Source organism: Sparassis crispa, assembly GCF_003851025.1.
Source record: "Sparassis crispa DNA, contig_000011F, whole genome shotgun sequence".
In the NCBI taxonomy this organism is placed as follows: Eukaryota; Fungi; Basidiomycota; class Agaricomycetes; order Polyporales; family Sparassidaceae; genus Sparassis; species Sparassis crispa.
The window spans coordinates 1,193,824-1,213,703 of record NW_020939757.1 but is presented as its reverse complement, the minus strand read 5'-3'; the positions used below and the strand labels follow the sequence as shown (position 1 = coordinate 1,213,703).

The 19,880-nt window shown below is 36.0% G+C and overlaps 1 protein-coding gene across 1 annotated transcript; it reads left to right on the top strand.

The window, feature by feature from the left end:
- Window positions 1-15,515: 15,515 nt before the first annotated feature.
- Window positions 15,516-16,007, top strand: SCP_1103730 (hypothetical protein; the record flags this gene model as incomplete). Its single annotated transcript, XM_027762808.1, has 2 exons — window positions 15,516-15,744; window positions 15,808-16,007. The coding sequence occupies 2 exons, from the start codon at window positions 15,516-15,518 to the stop codon at window positions 16,005-16,007; spliced, it is 429 nt and encodes a 142-aa protein (XP_027618609.1).
- Between the last annotated feature and the right edge of the window lie 3,873 nt (window positions 16,008-19,880).

The following is a 19,880-nucleotide window of genomic DNA, read 5'->3' as shown; positions in this document are numbered from 1 at the left end:
GAGTATATGGGATGATTATTATGTGAGATATCCTACTAAGCTAAGACATTAATTGTTTATCTCAGTATTACTGGTTGTCCCATGGTGTCAGGGGTACATAAGGATGTCCCACTGTTAGCAGAAGATGTATTTTAGACTATTGTATATTTGTTGTTTCATCTTTTCATCTACTGTCATACTGTATAAACCTTAATTACATAGTACAGTAAACCAGTGCTTTACTGATACTTCAAATGAGATGGGAGATCCACAAATAGTGAGATATCTCATACTAAGTTTCATATCTATCTGCAGTGTTATAATACTAATTACTGTTAGTGGTATGTATAACATGTTTATTAGATCAAATAACAATTATAACAGGCCAAACAACAGTTCTTATTCTTGTGTTTCAAAAGTAATTATACCTTTTCTGATGCAATGTTCAAATTGACGTGATGTCACCTTTAGTATATTGCATCTAACATGAATATTCTATAACTTTTATTAATAGCCAGAAGAAACACAGTAACTCAGTCTACTTATACACTAGTAAATAAGAGACACTTTAGTCAAGTCTGCTACTATAGAATGTACCTGAACAAAGCAAGGAAGACATTTGACCTAAGATTGCAGTAAAGTTGCATTCACAAACACATACCCAATGACTTCTTATACTCTGGGACACTATGCTATATGATGGGATATCCCATCTAAGAACCTGTTACTCTCTAATCTTAATAATACAATGACTGATATAGGTCTTTAGGTAATTATGGTAGTCTAACAGATATATTCAGACAAATAATAGCCTGAATAGCTGTCAGCATACAAATAAATCACATTTTGGGATGTCCTTAAAATGGAATGTCTCATTTTTATATAAAGTGTTAATAAAGCACTGATTTACTGTACTATGTAATTACAGTTTATATAGTATGATGATAGATGAAAAGATGAAACAACAAATATACAATAGTCTAAAATATATCTTCTGCTAACAGTGGGACATCCTTATGTACCCCTGACACCATGAGACAACCAGTAATACTGAGATAAACAATTAATGTCCTAGCCTAGTAGGATATCTCACATAATAATCATCCCATATGCCCAGTCTATACTCTATCTATGTCCTGGGCAATCCCACAGAATGCCCTGGGACATAATAGGTACCATGGTCAGTCTGACACTTAAGAAGCTCTTAGCTATGACATACTATAAAAGATGTTGTTGCTAAGAGCTAGGGATAAAGGGTACCCTGAAGTGGGGAAAAAGTTCCTCTAAAAGTTGGCGGAAGCCCTATTCCATAAAGAACGATTTCTTCGTACCTCAGGAATTGTAACTGTTCTAGGGCAGCCTTCAAGCAACATAACTTCAGACTTTTGGCAGATGTAGGTGCTGTGACTTCTGACTAGGCTACAAGCTCAGGTTATAGCAATAATTATAAAGCTTCTTATACATCTGAGTTTCTTTATTATTATCACTTCTAATAGAGCATTACAAGTTCTGATCTACTTGGACACTTCTAACTAGTCTATAAGTCCAAGTTAATAACTTTGTTAGTAACTATTGTAGAGCTGCCTTTAAGCATTACAAATTCGCACTTTTGGCCCACTTAGTAGACATTGTAGCAACATGTAACTAGATTATAAAGTCACCCTTTTGGCATGCTCAGTGGGCATTGTAGCAACTTGTAACCAGATTATAAATTCACACTTTTGGTGTACTTAGTGGACCTTGCAACAGTTTCTAACTGGCCTACAACTCTGAGTTATTATTAGCTGTGTTACTATCTATTATAGGGCATCACTAGTCCATACTTTGGCAAACTTGCCAAGTATTAGTAACTTGTTAGTGACTCTAAAGCATCTTACAACTTTGAGTCTTTTTGCTTATTAACCTCTATTTTAGTGTATAATCGGCACTTTTGCTCCACTTAGTGCATGTGGTAGATGCTTCTAACGGGCAGAAAGCTTTGTTGGTTATTACAAACTAATACTAAAGAGTATATTAGGCACTGGTATAATAGGCTATTGTTGACTTGAATATTACTTAACAATATACTAAAAGTCAGTAGGCAACTTTGGGCTCTTATCAACTCACACGACGTAGTATAGTGGGACATTGTAGGACAGTTACTACATATTATTAGATGCATACTAGGAGTCAGTAGAAAACATAATTTCTTATATACATTTTCTAGTGTTATTTTTTACAATGATTCTTATAAGTACATTTGTAACTGTTTCTAGGGTCATTTTGTGTAATGATTCTCATAGACACATTTGTAACATTTTTTGTAGTGATTCTTATAAGCACATTTGTAACAATTTCTAGTGTCAATATTTGTAGTGATTCTTATAAGCAAATTTGTAACAGTTTCTAGTCTCATTTTTTGTAGGAATTTTTAAAGCAAATTTGTAACTATTTCTAGTCTCATTTTTACAGCCATATTAGAACACTTTTAAGCATAACTTTTTGCATGAAGTTTTACTTGTGGGGAGTAGGTCATTGCTTTGTATATCGGTCCTGTATTCCTGTCTTTCTCTCATTATCTAATTGTTCTCACATGCATTAATTATTTTAGTAGTTGATTACTTGTGAAGAGTGGTCCATTGCATTGCATGGCTTATTACATTTTTATTTGGTATTTATTTAAAGGTTTCACCATTTATATTTACTCAAAACAGTCACTTTAGGTGAAAATCTACTGAAATTTAATATTATACTAATAAGTATAAAGAACTTAAGTTTTTCTCATTAGTGTATTATTTTTTAAAGCTCTGAAACTTTTTGCTTTTACTTCAATTACATTTATATTAAAATTCATTTTATACAAAGACTAAAAAGAAATAAAGTATTAGAATGACTTATAATATTATTTAGATACTCTAAGTTTCATTAATAACTGTATTACAATATTTTACTATGCTATTTATATAATATTTTACTTACAAATATTTGGTAACAGTACTGTAATAGTCCAGCATGCCATCAATATGTCTATATAAAAAAGTTCTAAGAAAATGCTAGTGCTTTTTAAATGAAAACATTATAATAGTCTATAATATTATTCAATAACTGGTATAGTATAGAGTAAGCTTCTAATAGCAAGAGCCCTTCGGGCAAACCTGGCCACGAAGTGACAGAATGTAATCCAAGCTTCACATCCTTTAAAAAGGGGCTTATTCTGAACATGCTAATACTATAAAAAAACATCTTGTATGTCACATAAACTTTTATTATAATTTATATAACACAATAAGCTTAGTGAATTCAGCTGAATTGTTCAAAAACTTAGAGTTGTCATAGCTAAAAATTAGGTCCTGCTCATTATCATCAACAGTGCTGATATCTGTCAGCTCATCCTGAAACCTCTCCTTACATGTTATAGAAGTAAGCATTTAGGAGTTTCAAATTAATCTACTATCTGTGGATAGTAGTGCTCTCCATATTCTTTCTACTTGTCTGTCTTTTTCTGAGATGCAGGATTTAAGACTGCATGGTTCTCATGGTGATGGTGTCATGTGTTACTTGGGGGAGAAACAACCACTTATTAGCCGTTAATACTAAACAACTAAATAAAACTAGTCATAGAGAGGAGTGTGCTGATGGACTAGTGCTCCAAATTATACTGGGTGCAGCGGTAGTTATCATTTCTCAGTCAGAGAGTTTGTTTAAAAATAACTGTGCTGCAACTAATATTTTAACTTACAATGTACTTGCTTGTGCTAGTTTTCTTATATTAGCTTCAATTGCTTGTTCAGATTGTAGTTGAATCTATTCTTCAAGAGATTGTTAGTAAGATCTGATAGTATTTCTCTTATTTTGTCTGAATATTAAATTTTGCTTTAGTTTCCTTGTCACTAGAGAATTGTTCAAGTTACTTCACACAAAAGTATACAGTCAAATTCTAGGCTTTGCCTGAATTTATTACTATGTAACTTAGTCTTAGTAAGACTATTACAAGTTTGACTATGCCATAGTGTAAGCTGAAGTGAAGTTTTAGGGTGTGTAGTAAGTCTGAGTGACTTATTGTCTCTCTTTTTCTTGTCTCTGTATCTGGTGTGTCTTTCTGCTAGTAAATTTATACTATTAGCACTCCAACTTATACATTAATTCTGTAGGCATCATCATTATAGTGACTAAAGTTGTCACTGTTACTGAGTGTATATCTGTTGTCATAAAAACATGATCTTGAGGTGAGTACATTTATATACTTGAATAAGGCTGAAATTGCACAGAAAGTGTTTGTCCATGTGCCAAACACTTTTAGTGCATGACAATGATATTGAAATCTCCAGTAGCATAGTAAGTATTTCAACTAAGAATAAGCATGTTTGACCTCAAGAGACAAGTGAGGATGGGGCAATCACATAAGAAATATAAACATGAAAGCATGACATAAGTACTTGATTGACAAACCCTAACCCTCTTCAGCTTGTGAGCTCACTCAACATCCAGAAATTCCAACAAATAATGGCCTAAATGAGCATGCACAGACAACACTGGGCTCAAAACTATCAAAGGTATATGTTTCTATCATTCTCATGACAGAAACTAACTACTAACTACATCTTGTTATTGTATATTACAGGCAGCATGTGCACAATTCTCAGTGTACACTGTTTCTGACTTGGGCACATAATCTTTGAACATAAATATGACAGGCAACTGGATGTTATGCATCAAGTCTATATGGTACGACTGCATTCATTCAGTGGGTGGGCACTGATGTTAGAGGGCTCAAGTTGTAGCCTCTGGTACATTATAATTTCATTTTCTGACTTGTTTATATTCTATTGCCATCTTTTACATTCTAGACTCCCATTACATGCAGTCACCTGGGACTTCCTCAATATTTCATTTGCATGGACTTTAAAGCATGCACGTTGTATGTAATTTGTTGATGAGTTCATATTTGGACAATAAGTATATTCTTAGATTACTATTCAGGCATTGAAGTTCATTGTGTGGACATTATAGAGCATGCATGCTATCTAAGGTTAGTTGCAGCAACAATTGCATCTCTGAGAAGTCATTGTTATGTATTACTTGGGGCAGAAACAATCACCTGTTAGCTGTTAAATACTAAACAACTAAATAAAACTAGTTGTAGAGAGAAGCGTGCTGATGAACTGATGCTTCAAATTATACTGGGTGTAGCGGTAGTTATCGTTCCTTGGCCAGAGGCTCAGTTGAGTTCATTCAAGAATAACTGTGCTATAACTAATATTCTACCTTACAGTGTACTTGCTTGTGCTGGTTTTCTTATACTAGCTTCAATTGCTTATTCAAATTGTAGTTGAATCTATTCTTCAAGAGATTGCTAGTAAAACCTGATAGTATTTCTCTTACCTTGTCTGAATATTAAATTTTACTTTAGTTTTCTTGTCACTAGAGAATTGCTCAAGTTACTTCACACAAAAGTATACAGTCAAATTTTAGGCTTTGCCTGAATTCATTACTATGTAACTAAGTCTTAGTAAGACTATCACAAGCTTGACTATGCTGCAGTGTAAGCTGAAGTGGAGTTTTGAGGTGTGTAATCAATCTGAGTTACGATTCCTGAGGTACGAAGTAATCGTTCTTATGCAGGATGAGCCCTTAATGGGCGCTTATCCCGTGACGAACTTCTGACCAAACCGTGGGAACAAATCTTGACTACAAGTTTGTATGGGTGACCTGAGGTTAGGGTTACCTCAAGTTACAAATTTGTATTGGTGACCTGAGGTTGGGGTTACGCTCGAACTAACTGCTTTGCTTACTTAACTACAACTTAACTACAGGCGGACATTCAAAACAGTTGTATTGAAAACCGACGCAACTTGTACAAATAGCTATCAACAGATGGGCAGCTGTGGCACTTAGATTAGATAACCGATATCAGCTGTACTTTAATATACAGCGCGACCACAGAGGCACGTGGATGTATATATTAAGTGTGATGCGTGTATGTCAAATGTAGAATACTCCTGTGGTCGTGACTGTTAGCTGCAGGCACAACCATAGGGGCACGCAGATGTTTATATTAAGTGCGATGCAGGTATGTCAAATGTAGCACATCCCTGTGGTTGTGACTGTTAGTTGTGGTCATGATCACAGGGGCACATGAAAGGAGATGTCCTTACAGTGTGAATACCTATCTGGAGTGCAATGTCTAAATGGTCGAAAATGTCTCATGTGGCACACACCTAGAGTTGTGACTCTTGGTTGCAGTTGTGACCACAGGCATGTGGAAATGTGCGTATTGCCTGTGGGGACCTGTATTATAGCAGTCAGCATGATTGTAATTCAGAAGGGCCCATGTTAACAGATGAGTGCAGAGCAGCGAGGTGGGAAGGGGATTTTTTTGACGGTGCATAAAGGGTATTGATATAAGTCACCATTTAGGGGATAGTGAGAGATACAAAAGGGGCCTATCTTCTGCTCCTGTGTATTGATCGTCTGCCAAGTTTAGGATGGCTGTAACACTTAGATTACATAATAGATAACAGCGCTACTTCAATATACATTAAGATTAGTTCCACAACTTGTTATAGTCGAATCTAGGCATTGAGACTATGACCATTGAATTCAGGGCAAAAATTAGACCCAATTCACACCCTGAAACATCAAATTCTGTTGAGATTTGAGTTAGAAACGACCTTGACAGTGCGGAGATAAACCAAAAGATAAATACTTAGTCAGCATCCTAATCGGGCAACTCACTTACATAAGGTACCCATAACTCCCCGGGTCATGCTCCGATTTTTTCCGCATTTTTCCGCATTTATTTGAGGTTTCTAACCCCAAAATACACTTGCCTAAATCCGGAAAGTCAGCTGCCGTTCAAGGGCTTCCACACGCCCCTGTGGTCGTGCCCGCAACTAACGGTCAGGGAGTCTCCTTATAGTGGTAGGGGAGTTAGGTCCTAGCGGAGTTTGAAAACCTAACCTACCGGTGCGGGCGGCCCCGCGTCATGTGCCTACTCAATGCGGCAGGCAACCTGCCCCAAATGGCATTTCTGATGTAAGCACATACCTAAGGTTGGGCACTGCACTACAGCTATTCAAATTACACACTCTGCGGCATGTTTTAATAAAAATTAGTGTCCATAACTGAGTGCTCTATATGCTCTCTAAACATAAAAAAATACTGCCTATGTACAGTTCCAGGTGAGGACCACAATCATGATAACACTTATGTGCAGCCAAACCTGCACACCGGGACTTTTCTCATATTCAATGCATGTCCTGCCAGTGAAAATTACAACTGGCAGTCCTTGTGATATCATGGAAATTTTTTAAGGTTGCAGGAGAAACTCAGTGCATTCAGATGGCTACAGTGAATGCAACTGCACTGGGCCGAAGTTTTATTGTGCTACAAGAGGGACATACACTCTCGCCCGAAGGGCGAGCAGAAAATTTAAAGGATTTCTGCATACCGTGAATGTGTAAAATTTACAGGACCTAAGCTTCATTAGTTGCCTCACAAGAAGAGTCATCCCTGCAGTTGTGTTTCTATGTCTGACTGTACTGCATGATTTGAATATAACTCTGGAAAATCATCATGGATTATGTGTAAGTGACATGAAACCCAATATTCATACACCAAGGCACTTTGCGCAGGAGTTGAGGACATGCTGGGCATCACGCAAAGATACAGAGTGAATACCTTCTCGCTCGCTCGAATTAATTTCATTTAATTTATTTAATTTCCGGCCAACCCTACCACTATAAGGAGACTGCCAATGGTCACGACCACAGGGGCACCCTCATTAGGGTGTTCCGCTGGAACTAATCCAAATTACACCCCAATGAACCCAAATTTATTTGCCCTGGCCCAGGATTGAACCAAAACCTTCAGAAACACAGATATTTGTCAACAGTCAACTTAACCACTTGGCCACTGGGCCTTAAGAAATGACTCAACTTCAGCTTACAAGTCCTTTCATGGTTCATCACAGCAGGTAAGTCCGACTTTCTAGTTCTATCAGTACCCATTAGAAGCAATTAGAAGTCCGCACTTTTGGCCTTACTTCATGCATTTGTAATCAATTCTAATTAGTCTACAAGTCTGGGTTATCAGCTTTCTTAGTAACTCTTCTAGGGCAGCCTTCAAGCAATATAACTTCAGACTTTTGGCAAATGTAGTTGCTGTGACTTCTAACTAGGCTACAAGCCCAGCTTACAGCAATAATTGTAAAGCATCTTACAAGTCCGAGTTTCTTCATCATTAACACCTCCAGTAGAGCATTACAAGTTCTGATCTACTTGGAGACTTGTCAGTCTACAATTCCGGGTTATTAACTTTGTTAGTAACTATTGTAGGGCTGCCTTTAAGTATTACAAATCCGCACTTTGAGCATACTTAGTAGGTATTGTAGCAAGTTGTGACTAGATTATAAAGTCACCCTTTTGGCATACTTAGTAGGCATTCTAACAATTTCCAACTGCCCTACAACTCTGATTTTTATAAGCACATTTGTAACAGTTTCTAGTACTATTTTTTGTAGTGATTCTTACAAGTGCATTTGTAATAGTTTCTAGTCTCATTTTTTGTAGTGATTCTTATAACCAAATTTGTAACAGTTTCTAGTCTCATTTTTGTAGTGATTCTTATAAACTCATTTGTTACAGTTTGTAGTCTGATTGTTTGTAGTAATTCTTATAGGTGCATTTGTAACAAATTCTAGTCTCTTTTTTGTAGTGATTCTTATAAGTGAGTTTGTAACAGTTTCTAGTCTCATTTTTTGTAGTGATTCTCATAGGCACATTTTTAACAGTTTCTAGTCTCATTTTTGTAGTGATTCTTATAAACTCATTTGTAACAATTTCTAGTGTTCTTACTAGAGATCACTAGACACTATTGTAGGTTACTGGAGATTCTTACAAGTGACATCAGGTGACATATACAGAATATTGTAAGCTCAATACAAACTGATATTAAGGAGTATATTAGGAGCCAGCATAATAGGCTATTGTTGACTTGCTAAATATTACTCAACAATATACTAAGAGTTAGTAGGCAACCTTGTAAACTATTGTAAGGCCCTTATCAACTCACATGACTTAGTACAGTGTGACATTGTAGAACACTTACTACATATTATTAGATGGCATACTAGGAGTCGGTAGAGAATATAATTTCTTATATACATAATGCTATAGGCACATTTGTAACAGTTCTGGTGTCGTTTTCTGTAGTGAGTCTTATAAGCAAATTTGTAACAGTTTCTAGTGCCATTTTTTGTAGTGATTCTTACAGGCACATTTGTAACAGTTCCTAGTGTCAGTTTTTGTAGTGATTCTTATAAGCAAATTTGTAACAGTTTCTAGTCTCATTTTTTCCAGTAATTCTTACAGCCGCATTTGTAACAGTTTCTAGTCTCATTTTTTGTAGTGATTCTTACAGGCACGTTTGTAACAGTTTCTAGAGTCAATTTTTGTAATGATTCGTATAGGCACATTTGTAACAGTTTCCTGCATCAATTTTTGTAGTGATTCTGATAGGCAAATTTGTAACAGATTCCAGCCTCATTTTTTGTAGTGCTTCTTATAAGTACATTTTTGTAGCGATTCTTATAAATACATTTGTAACAATTTCTAGTGTTAATTTTTATAGTGATTCTTATAGGCATTTGTAACAGATTCCAGTCTCATTTTTTGTAGTGATTCTTATAAGCACATTTTTATAGCAATTCTTATAGACACATTTGTAACAATTTCTAGTGTCAATTTTTGTAGTGATTCTTATAGGCACATTTGTTCTTGAAGTCAAAGTAAGTGATCTCAAAACTGTTACAACAAAAAAACCTAAAAACCAAGTTGCATAGTTTTCATTAGTAGGTGAATTATAATATACATTTTAAATTGAACTTGAGCAACAGTGAGTCTTCTAAAGCTGATAAAAATTGTAGAAACTGCCAAAAAATTGAGAGACTAAGAAACTTTCTAGTTATTATTAGTAGACATTTTGAGGCTCTCAAAAATGGCTATTAATCTGAAAATTTTGTGAAATAACAACTTTCATAGTTCTGACTATTATTGGTGAAAGTATGACACTTTCTAGTATTTAAGACGCACTTTAACTAAATTTAAGATAAAATATAGTGTTTTCAGATTCAGAAACATGAAAAAAATAGAAAAATTTATCAGATGTGAAAGTTTATAGCTACTCTCACTAAACATAGTACAAAATGCTTTTTAAACTGAAAGTGGATGCTTTAAGCTGCAGCAAAATGACAGAATAATATACTTTACAATAGACAGATTATGTAAGCAGAAGTGAGAGTTTTCAGACATAGGAAAATTTGTAAAATAAGATGCATTTGCAAGGATGGCATGTACAGAGGGCAGATAATGACAGTAATGAGTTTGCCAGAGTGCTATCTGATTGTAAAAGTGCAATAGGTGCATGAGAGCACTATGCATATGTGGAAGTGGTTATATTGATAAAAGCAGCATGTGCTAGCAAGAGCAATGTGCATGCACAATAAGGGAGGTAGGCTGATGGAAATAATGCAATATTGTGCATATATAAGTTTAATTCTATTGTCCATCTCTCCTTACCTTTTCTGATCTTCTGAAAACTTCTTCTATAAAGGACATCTGTCTGTAAAGATTGCATGTCTGTGACCACCTGTACCCCTGTGTGTACTGGTATTGGTCTCTGCACAGGTTAGCCCCACTCATGCTCTACACTGGCTATTATAAGGGTAATGATAAACTAGGCTATTATAGGAGACTTAGTAGATACTATTAGGTTAGTGCAGTCTTAAAGACATCTTATTATAACCTTTCAGGAATCGTTACTGCTATGCAAAGCAATGGCCCACTCCAAACTAGTGTTTTATAAGATATTTGTGAGATGTTTCTTAACTAACTCTCTGAATTGTCTGAATGACTGGGGGTAAGAGGTAAAAACACCAGCTTATATACTGCTGCTACATTAATCACTAAGCATGATTGTATATATTACTAATCAAATCTTGTGTATTAGTAAGCTAACTCTCAATATTACTAAGCTAACTTCCAATATTACTAAGCTAAATCTGAATATTACTAAGTCAAAGCTCAGAATCCTCCAGGCAGTATGATGACTAAGCAATATCTTTGTTACTAAGCAAAATTACATAAGAACTTTGAATACTATAAATATGGCTGTTCTTCTGCTAGTGAATTTATGCTGTCAGCACTTTAACTTGTATATAATTTTTGTAGACATTATTGTCACAGTAACTAAGATTGTTACTGTCGCTGAGTATAAATCTGTTGTCATGGGAACATAATCTTGAGATGAGTATGTTTATGTGCTCAAGTAAGGCTGAAATTGCACAGAAAGTGTCTGTTCATGTATCAATCACTTTTGGTGCATGACATTGTAAGCTCTCAAGGTGAGTCACATTTATTTATTTATTTGTCTCACAAGCTAGCATCTTGATTTTACAGCAGTTGTCCTCCTCTCACTCATCTTCAGGTGTGTTAGTAGCTCAGGTAAAAGTGCAGTATGAGAAACTTTATATTTAGGGCTTAGTATGTTGTTATCTTTTTCCTCCCTACTTCTTACAAACTTCTTGGCTTCTAGATCCATTTTATATGAGGATCTTAGATGAATCAATTACCAGGGTGGATGTTTTTATGTTCATAAAGGCTGATTTTCAACATTATGATGCAGCATTCTTCAAGGGCATAAAAGTCTGGTGTATGATCTGGATCATAATAACCACTGACAGTCTGTGGAGATTGCAATATGCTGTGGAGCTTTTTTAGCCAGCAGTACATTATAAGTGTACAAATAGTGCACATATTTAAATCTGAGTACCAGAGTGTGAGAACAACAACAAAACTGAGTATGATGAGAGTGCGACCAATACATCTAATATGTGAACATAACAGACACATTATAGCTGACAAGTCAGTGCATCAGAGCTATGGTCATGCATGTGACATCATATGATAAAATCCCATATATGGAAATATGTTCTCACGAAAAAGTGGTAATACGTGAATCAAGACCTGGAGCACTTTGTGTCCAGGAATAATATTATACTTTTGACTTACTTATAAGATATCATCTGATCATAGTTTATAAAATCTTATAATAGTATATAAGAGTATGCAACACACTTTATAACAATAATATATTATCACATGAGTCTTATATACATGCTATATTGCCTACCAGCTTTTTTTATATCATTTAATATTAGTTGATAATATAGTATAATGTAGATAATGATTTATTTGTAGCTGTCTGATAATAGTCTAACATATTGCTAAGTATCTCTCAGTAGAATTATCTAAAACATGAATTTAAAATGATATTAGTCTGTTCTTTTGTTAAAACTATATAAGAATGTTACCAAAAATTGTTAGTACACCTCTCCTACTCTTCTGCTAAAAACCACCTTCAAAATTGCTGTAAAATAATCCTACTATATCGTTTTGCAAGAAGTGTAACAAAATATTACTAAAAAGTGACTAGTGCACATTTTAAATAACTGAGCTAAAAAGTGGCTTCAAAATGATATTACTATGTCATTTTATAAAATGTATATAAAAACATCACTAAAAAGTAACTAGTATCCATTTTAAAAGACTGAGCTGAAAAATGGCTAAAAAATGATATTACTATGTTGTTTTGCAAAAAGTATACAAAAACATTACTAAAAAGTGACTAGTATGCATTTTAAAAGACTAAGCTGAAAAATGGCTTCAAAATGATGCTACTAAAAACATGACTAAAAAGTTATTAATATTTATTCTACAAGGATCATCTTAATAGCCTACTCCATTATGTACTTACTCCAAGGTAACTATGAGATAGAAGTTTTTGTGACTCTTAGATTCTATAGTCATGCTACAATTTTCCTAATATTTGTATAATGTTTCCGAATTTTTTTCTAAGTGTTTGCACTAATAAGCACCTATTTAACAGCAAAAATGAGTTGGGTCTCACATAACTCAAATCATTTTCATTGTACAAAGAAATGTCTGAAAGTGTTACTCATATAATAGTCTACTATGTCATCAGATTTCTAGTATGACACCTAATACCAGTTTGTAAGTGCCTTACAGTAGTCTGATATACTGCCTATTATCTTTAATAGAAGTCTTACAATGCCCTATAATGTGATCTGGTAATGGCTACTAAGCTCCTACAATATCTTACTATATAGTTTAACAACTTTTAGCAAGTTGCTCAGTATTGTAATGACCTTATATTAGCCTGATATGCCACCTAGCCTTTATTTGTAAGGCCTTATAAAAGTCTCAAAAAACCCCTAGTATCAGTTTGTAGGGATCTTATAACAATCTACAATGTCCTCTACTAAATCCTAATATACCACCTAGAAACTATGAATAAGCCTCTTATAGTCTATTATATTTTCTACTGACTCCTAGTAGGCTGTATAATAATGTCTAGTAAGCATTTGACAATATTCTACTACACTGAGTAGTATGAGTTTAGAAGAGCCTTACAGTGGTTTACAAATTCATCCACTGACTCCTAATATATAAGAATCACTACAAAAAATGTTACCAACTGCCTATAAAAATCACTCCAAAAAATGTTACCAACGTGCCTATAAGAACCACTACAAAAAATGACACTAGAAACTGTTACATATGTGCCTATATGAACCACTACAAAAAATGACATACAAATGTACCTAGAAGAATCACTACAAATATGTGCCTATACGAATCACTACAAAAAATGACATATGAATGTGCCTACAAGAATCACTACAAAAAATGTTACCAATGTGCCTATAAGAGTCACTACAAAAAAAGACACTAGAAACTGTTAAAAATGTGTCTATATATTAAATTGTATACAGGAAATTGATATTGTATTCTCTACTAACTCCTAGTATGCCATTTAATAAAGTTGCATGGATTAATAAGGGCCATACTATTAAATAGTCTACAAAGTTGCTTACTGACTCTTAGTATATTGTCTAGTAATGTTCAAGAAGTCAATCACTTTGTAAGAATTTTCAGTAACCTTCAATAGTCTGTAGTAATCTCTTGTATGTATCCTAGTGAACATGTTTACAATGACTCTACAATAGTGAGATATGTCATCTAGTGTCACTTTGTAAGATAGACCACTGTCCACTGGTTGATAAAGGCCTTACAATAGCCTACAAAGTCTTATATTGACTCCTAGTACGTCTAATAGTGTTTAGTAAGCCTGCTTCAATGTCTTATTATACCATTTTTTGAATTCTATTACACCCTCCGGTATTGGTTTGTAAGACCTTACAATATTCTAATATGCCATCTGGTATGGATTTGTAAGGACGTTACAATAGCTTACAACGTTGTCTAGTTCTTCTACAAGTTTAATGTTATTAAAGGACCATACCATAATTTTCCTGGTATTTGTGCGATTTTTTTGCATTTTATTTTGCATGTTTTCAGCCACAAGCACGTGCATGTCACATGCTCAGCTGGTCACATGACACTATTGGCTTCAAACACTTGTTACTAGTGCTCCGCAAGATTATAATTATAATTTATTATAATTATAATTAAATTAAAAATATGATTAAATAGTCTGGGACCAGATAATATCATAATTCCATTATATTACAATATGGACATGTTATTTAATCATACTCGGAATACACTACACGTGATGGAGTTCTAGGAGGAATCTGAAGAAATTGTGCTCTGAAACAGTTCTTTGGAGTTGCAGCTATTTGTGAGAAATTCTCGTAACCGACTGAAGCGTATGTGAGCCCGGTGACGAGATTGTTGTTCCATCGCAAGCCGGATAGGAGGAGTACAAGTCCGCGTGGGGTCTGAGATGCAACGAGGGAGAAGAGTCTATTCCAGAGGTATGAGGTGGGTGGCCCGAAAGCGTAGCTAGGAAAATCTCTGTAGTCACAATGATCGCTGGACAACGCGTCGGACTAAAATCGCACTGCCCTAAGGAGAACGCTAAAATGCAGAAATGCAAGACTGCCCAGAAAATGCACAAAATGCAAGACTGCCCAAAGACGCACTAACTGGATGGAATGGGAATGTGAAACGAGTCTTTTTGCAAGCATACCTTCCGGGACGGTGAGTTCTCTTTTCCCCCCTTTTTTCCTGCCATCATACTTAACTAGTCCTGACCTTTCCTGCCCTCCCGATACTGCCCGCATCTGCTTAACAATCGCTCCGCTAAATCACTGCCCATCACGCCATATCTCGCAATCCCGTCCCCTCATGCTCCTACTCATTCTGAGGGACCTTCCGTCACCGAACCCGCCCGAGCGCCTAATAAGGACCCATCCATCTCGGAGGCATCTCCCATCCTAAACTCAATCTCCTATCCATAGACGCCAGCATCATCCTTCACAAATACACCCTCGCAGAAGCTCTTCTTCGCATTGAGATCTTTACCGAGCCCTTCGATCCGATCCTGTGGAAAGTATGGGCAGTTCGGATGCACATCCTGCTGGTGAGGCCCCCACGAGCATATGATCCTTCGCTGTCTGACCCTCACATGTCTCTGAGGTCCTTATGGTCCAAGCCCAGTCTGAAGTGGCCAGCATGGGGATCATCCTACCCCTTCCGCGCGATATTCCTGTCCTGGCCCAGGTGGAAATACACCTGGCAACAGCTCGCACTGTAGAAGGTGGTCGTCGGATGATACCTCAAATTGCGGATCATCTTCCTGCGGTCATTCCTCATAGTTTGACTGCCCGTGTTCTGTATGACGACCCTGCTGTCCGCGAAAACTTTGGTTTAGGCCACCCACCAGATGGTCTCCCTGACATTGGTGCGCGGTCGTCCTGTCCCTATTTTCCTGGAGTCGTGTTCCTCAGCTTTTTATCGTTCTCAGGAACCTTGCACCTTCGGGTTGAGACATTGCACAACACGGCCCGCGAACTGTACGATGTTATGCGTGGAATCACTGGTAGACGCGAGCTGGTGGATGGTACTTTGAGACGGTTGCGGATCACAGTCGAGGAATTGGAAGTAGCGTTTGGGCTCGTAGCGTGCCCTTCTCCGATAACCAGCTTCCAACTGATGTCGGACTAGGGGTCGGTTGTGTAGCACCCTGTAGTATCTCCAAAATGTGAGACCACTTCTCGGATGTGATTCCCACCTCAGCGCGCTCTGCGTCCCTTCACCGGACATACCATAGAAGGGAGTGTGATGTTCCATATCAGGTAAGCCTACCTCATCAGAAGGTCACCTCCAGGCACCAAACTCTGAATACTGGGAAAATTGTCCAATGATCCATACTTGAGGACCTTCTCAGGGTAATTTTGGGCTCACATAATACTGCACTGAACCCTTTTGAAAAGGTGTGACCGTAATGAATTATAATAGAATACTTTGGATTATATTAGACCACCATTAGATATCTGGCTAAGGTCTTCGAGTAATAATACATAATATTATTATTTGCCTTTGTGGCATATTTAATCATAATTGCGGAGCACTACTTGTTACCACACTTGTAGCCAAACTTGCCAAGCTTGTAGTTCACTCAATTCTGCTCAGATTTGGATGAATCTGGTAAGCATTCTGACCGAATTTTCAAGCGGAATCTGATGGTATCACTTTTAGAACATTAGGATCACTTGCTGGAGTGCTGTAATCTGTTTTCTCAGTTCTCTCTTACTTCTGCTTGTTTCTTTAAGGAAAACACAATGTGCACTGCTTGTAATAAATAAGGCGTCCATCTAGCATGTTCATATGTATTTTAGAGTCATTCTCAAATTTCTCTGACATTTATACAATTTTTCTGCACTTCAGACTGTGCATTTTAATCCAAAACTGACATATCTCAGTCAGTTTTATTCAGATTTACTTGGTTTGACAGAGCATTATGCTCTATTTCTCTCATAGATTTCAATGGTACTGCTTTTTATGTGTTGGAATTAGTATGTGTTTCTATAAATTCACTGACTATGATGCATTGGTTCTCTATGGCTGCTGTGGCACTTCTGTTGATTACTATTTGTGCAAGTCACATTGGTTTTCACTACAATCACTTTGAAAGACCGACTGTATGCAAGATGTAGTACAGTAACAACAGGCACTACAAAGTTTGTAGTTAAACTCTAGACCTAACTCAGGACTAGGTATATCTCATGCATATAAAGTTATATTGAAAAGTCATCCTCACGCATAAGGGCACTTTAACATGTTCCTCAGAATTTGGCAGAAGACCTATTTTAAAGAACAATTCCTGAGGTATGAAGGAATTGTAATGACTAAAAAGTTGTTAATATTTATTTTATGAGAATCACCTTGAACAGCACTTTAAAATGATGTTACTAAATGATTTTATAAAAACTATATAAAAACTTTAGCAAAAAGTTATTAGTGTGCTATGACCTGCTTGGAAATTTTTATAAAAAGAAACAGGCTCAAATTGTAGTATATTTTTGAGTAATTTTAGTAACTCCTTTAGAACCAGTTTTATAACAGTCTTATAACAGTCTGCTACATAACTTAAAGTATCTGTTACCAGTTAGGATGAAAGCTAATCCTCTACACTATATACTAGTATATTTTATTACTTGGACTCGCAACAATTATTAAGAAGAATATTTCATTGTCCCTTTATATTAAAAAATGTCCTTTGGTACAGGATGTTGTGCAGTAAATACATCTGCCACAGGTATAACTTCCTCTGACTACAGGACTAAATGCCTTGCTTTTCTGTTTGGATATATCTTTGTAGAGAGAATTTTATCTCTTCTACTAGTATATAGACACACTAGCTTATTCTCTCTCTTAACCTTTCTAATGAAAATTATAGAATGTTCACATCAGATACTGTAGAATAAATATCATATGAGGTTAGATTATGCACTATAACAGAAAGTGTCAAATACATTTTAAAACACAAGAATAAACACTATTTTATAGCATGTTTCAGTTATTATATAATCTGACAAACCTGCTGTACATACCAGTAAAGGTAATAGAGTATTTCTAACACCATGAGTGAATTTAAAAACTCAGTGTGAGATTTTCCACTTTTTTTAACATTTCTCCTTTTGTAGGTACCTCTGCTTTTATTGAATGCAAATAAAGCAATGCTCTGTACTATTCTATTATATACTTTCATAATCAGCTTATCCAGAGAGCATACCTGCATGCTAGCTAAAATCAATTGATTTAGCTGTGGAATGGTCCAAAAAGGGATGTCCCAAAGATGACTCCAAGCACCATGTGACAAGTAGGGATATCAGGGCAGATATGGGGCTTTAGGGCAAACAAAGACCTTCACTTCCCTATATAGGACTGCTCACATATTATGGACTATCCACATAGGGACATGGTCCTTAGCATTAGACCCTGGACTGACCTACCTCTGGCCAGCTCTTAGCTGTGACCAAACCCCAGAACTGTTACAGCTATTTGCTGAGGACCTTGCTAATCCTGAAGTACTCTTAACTTACTTATAACATGCCACCTGATAGTCATTTATAAAAATCTTATAATAGTATATTAGAGTATGCAAAACACTTTATAACAATAATATGTTATGTTATCACATGAGTCTTATATGTTAACTACCAACCTTTTACATACCATATAATATCAGTTGATAATCTAGTATAATGTATATAATGATTCATTTGTAGCTGCTTGATAATAGTTTAACATATTGCTAAGTATCTCTAAGTAGAATTACCTAAAAGATGACTTTAAAATGATATTAGTCTGTCCTTTTATCAAAACTATATAAGAATGTTACCAAAGATTGTTAGTACATCTCTCCTACTCTTCTCCTAAAAATCACCTTCAAAATTGCTTTAAATAATCTGACTATGTTGTTTTGCAAAAGTATATAAAAATATTACTAAAAAGTGACTAGTGTGCATTTTAAAACACTGAGCTGAAAAGTGGCTTCAAAATGATATTACTATGTCATTTTACAAAATGTATATAAATACATCACTAAAAAGTGATTAGTATGCTTTCTAAAAGACTCAGCTGAAAAATGGCTTTAAAATGATATTACTATGTCATTTTATGAAATTTATATAACAATGTTATGAGTCCAACAGTCAACTTTTTTGGTGGTTTGCAGACATGTATGGTTACATTTGAAAATATGCCGTAAAAGTCGATACTTGACCACTAGTTATCATGACAAATTGCAGTGCAAAACCCACAATGTTCATCTTTTTGCAACACCACTGCAGATCGACAGGAATAGAAGCTTCTTCAACAATCATTCAGATCGTTACTCAGAAGTAACTAATCCAAAGCATCATACTTTCTCCAAGGAAGGACACACATTCAGCAAACTGCATCGAAATTGCAAAGTTTTATTGCTTTCCTTCCAGTTGCTTTCCTAGTCCTCTGCTTTCCAATTGGGTTCTGAGTACCTATATGCCTTTAGCCATCAATTGTCAGTCCCAATTAATGCACATGGTTCCATAATCAAGCCATGCTTGAGAACCTCAAAATCACTTACATTCTGTACACTCCTGTTCCAGCTCAGTACACAATCCAGCATCACAGAGAGCAGAGGTAATCTCAATGAGCAAAGGCAAGGAAGATAAAGTCATTGTGGTGGTGCAAAAGGGGTACAGCATCAGACTTGTCGTGATGCGACAAGTCCAGAGGTACGTGATTGTGCAGCAATTCAGATAACACTCCATTAGCCTAATGTTCACATAACGCACCATTAGCCTAACAATCAGATAATGTACCATTAAACTAACATTTAGATAATGCACAGTTAGCCTCATATTCTGACAATGCTCAGATAATGCTAAGATGACTGTGCATAGAAATTGAGGAGCATGAGGTGACAGTGTTGAAAGATGACATGGGCCAGCATTAGGGTCTGGATACTGGTCAGTATGGCCGTTGCACCACAGTAGACAGTGAAATCACTGCAGCACCATCATTTGGTAAACCTGCATGCAATGAGAAGAC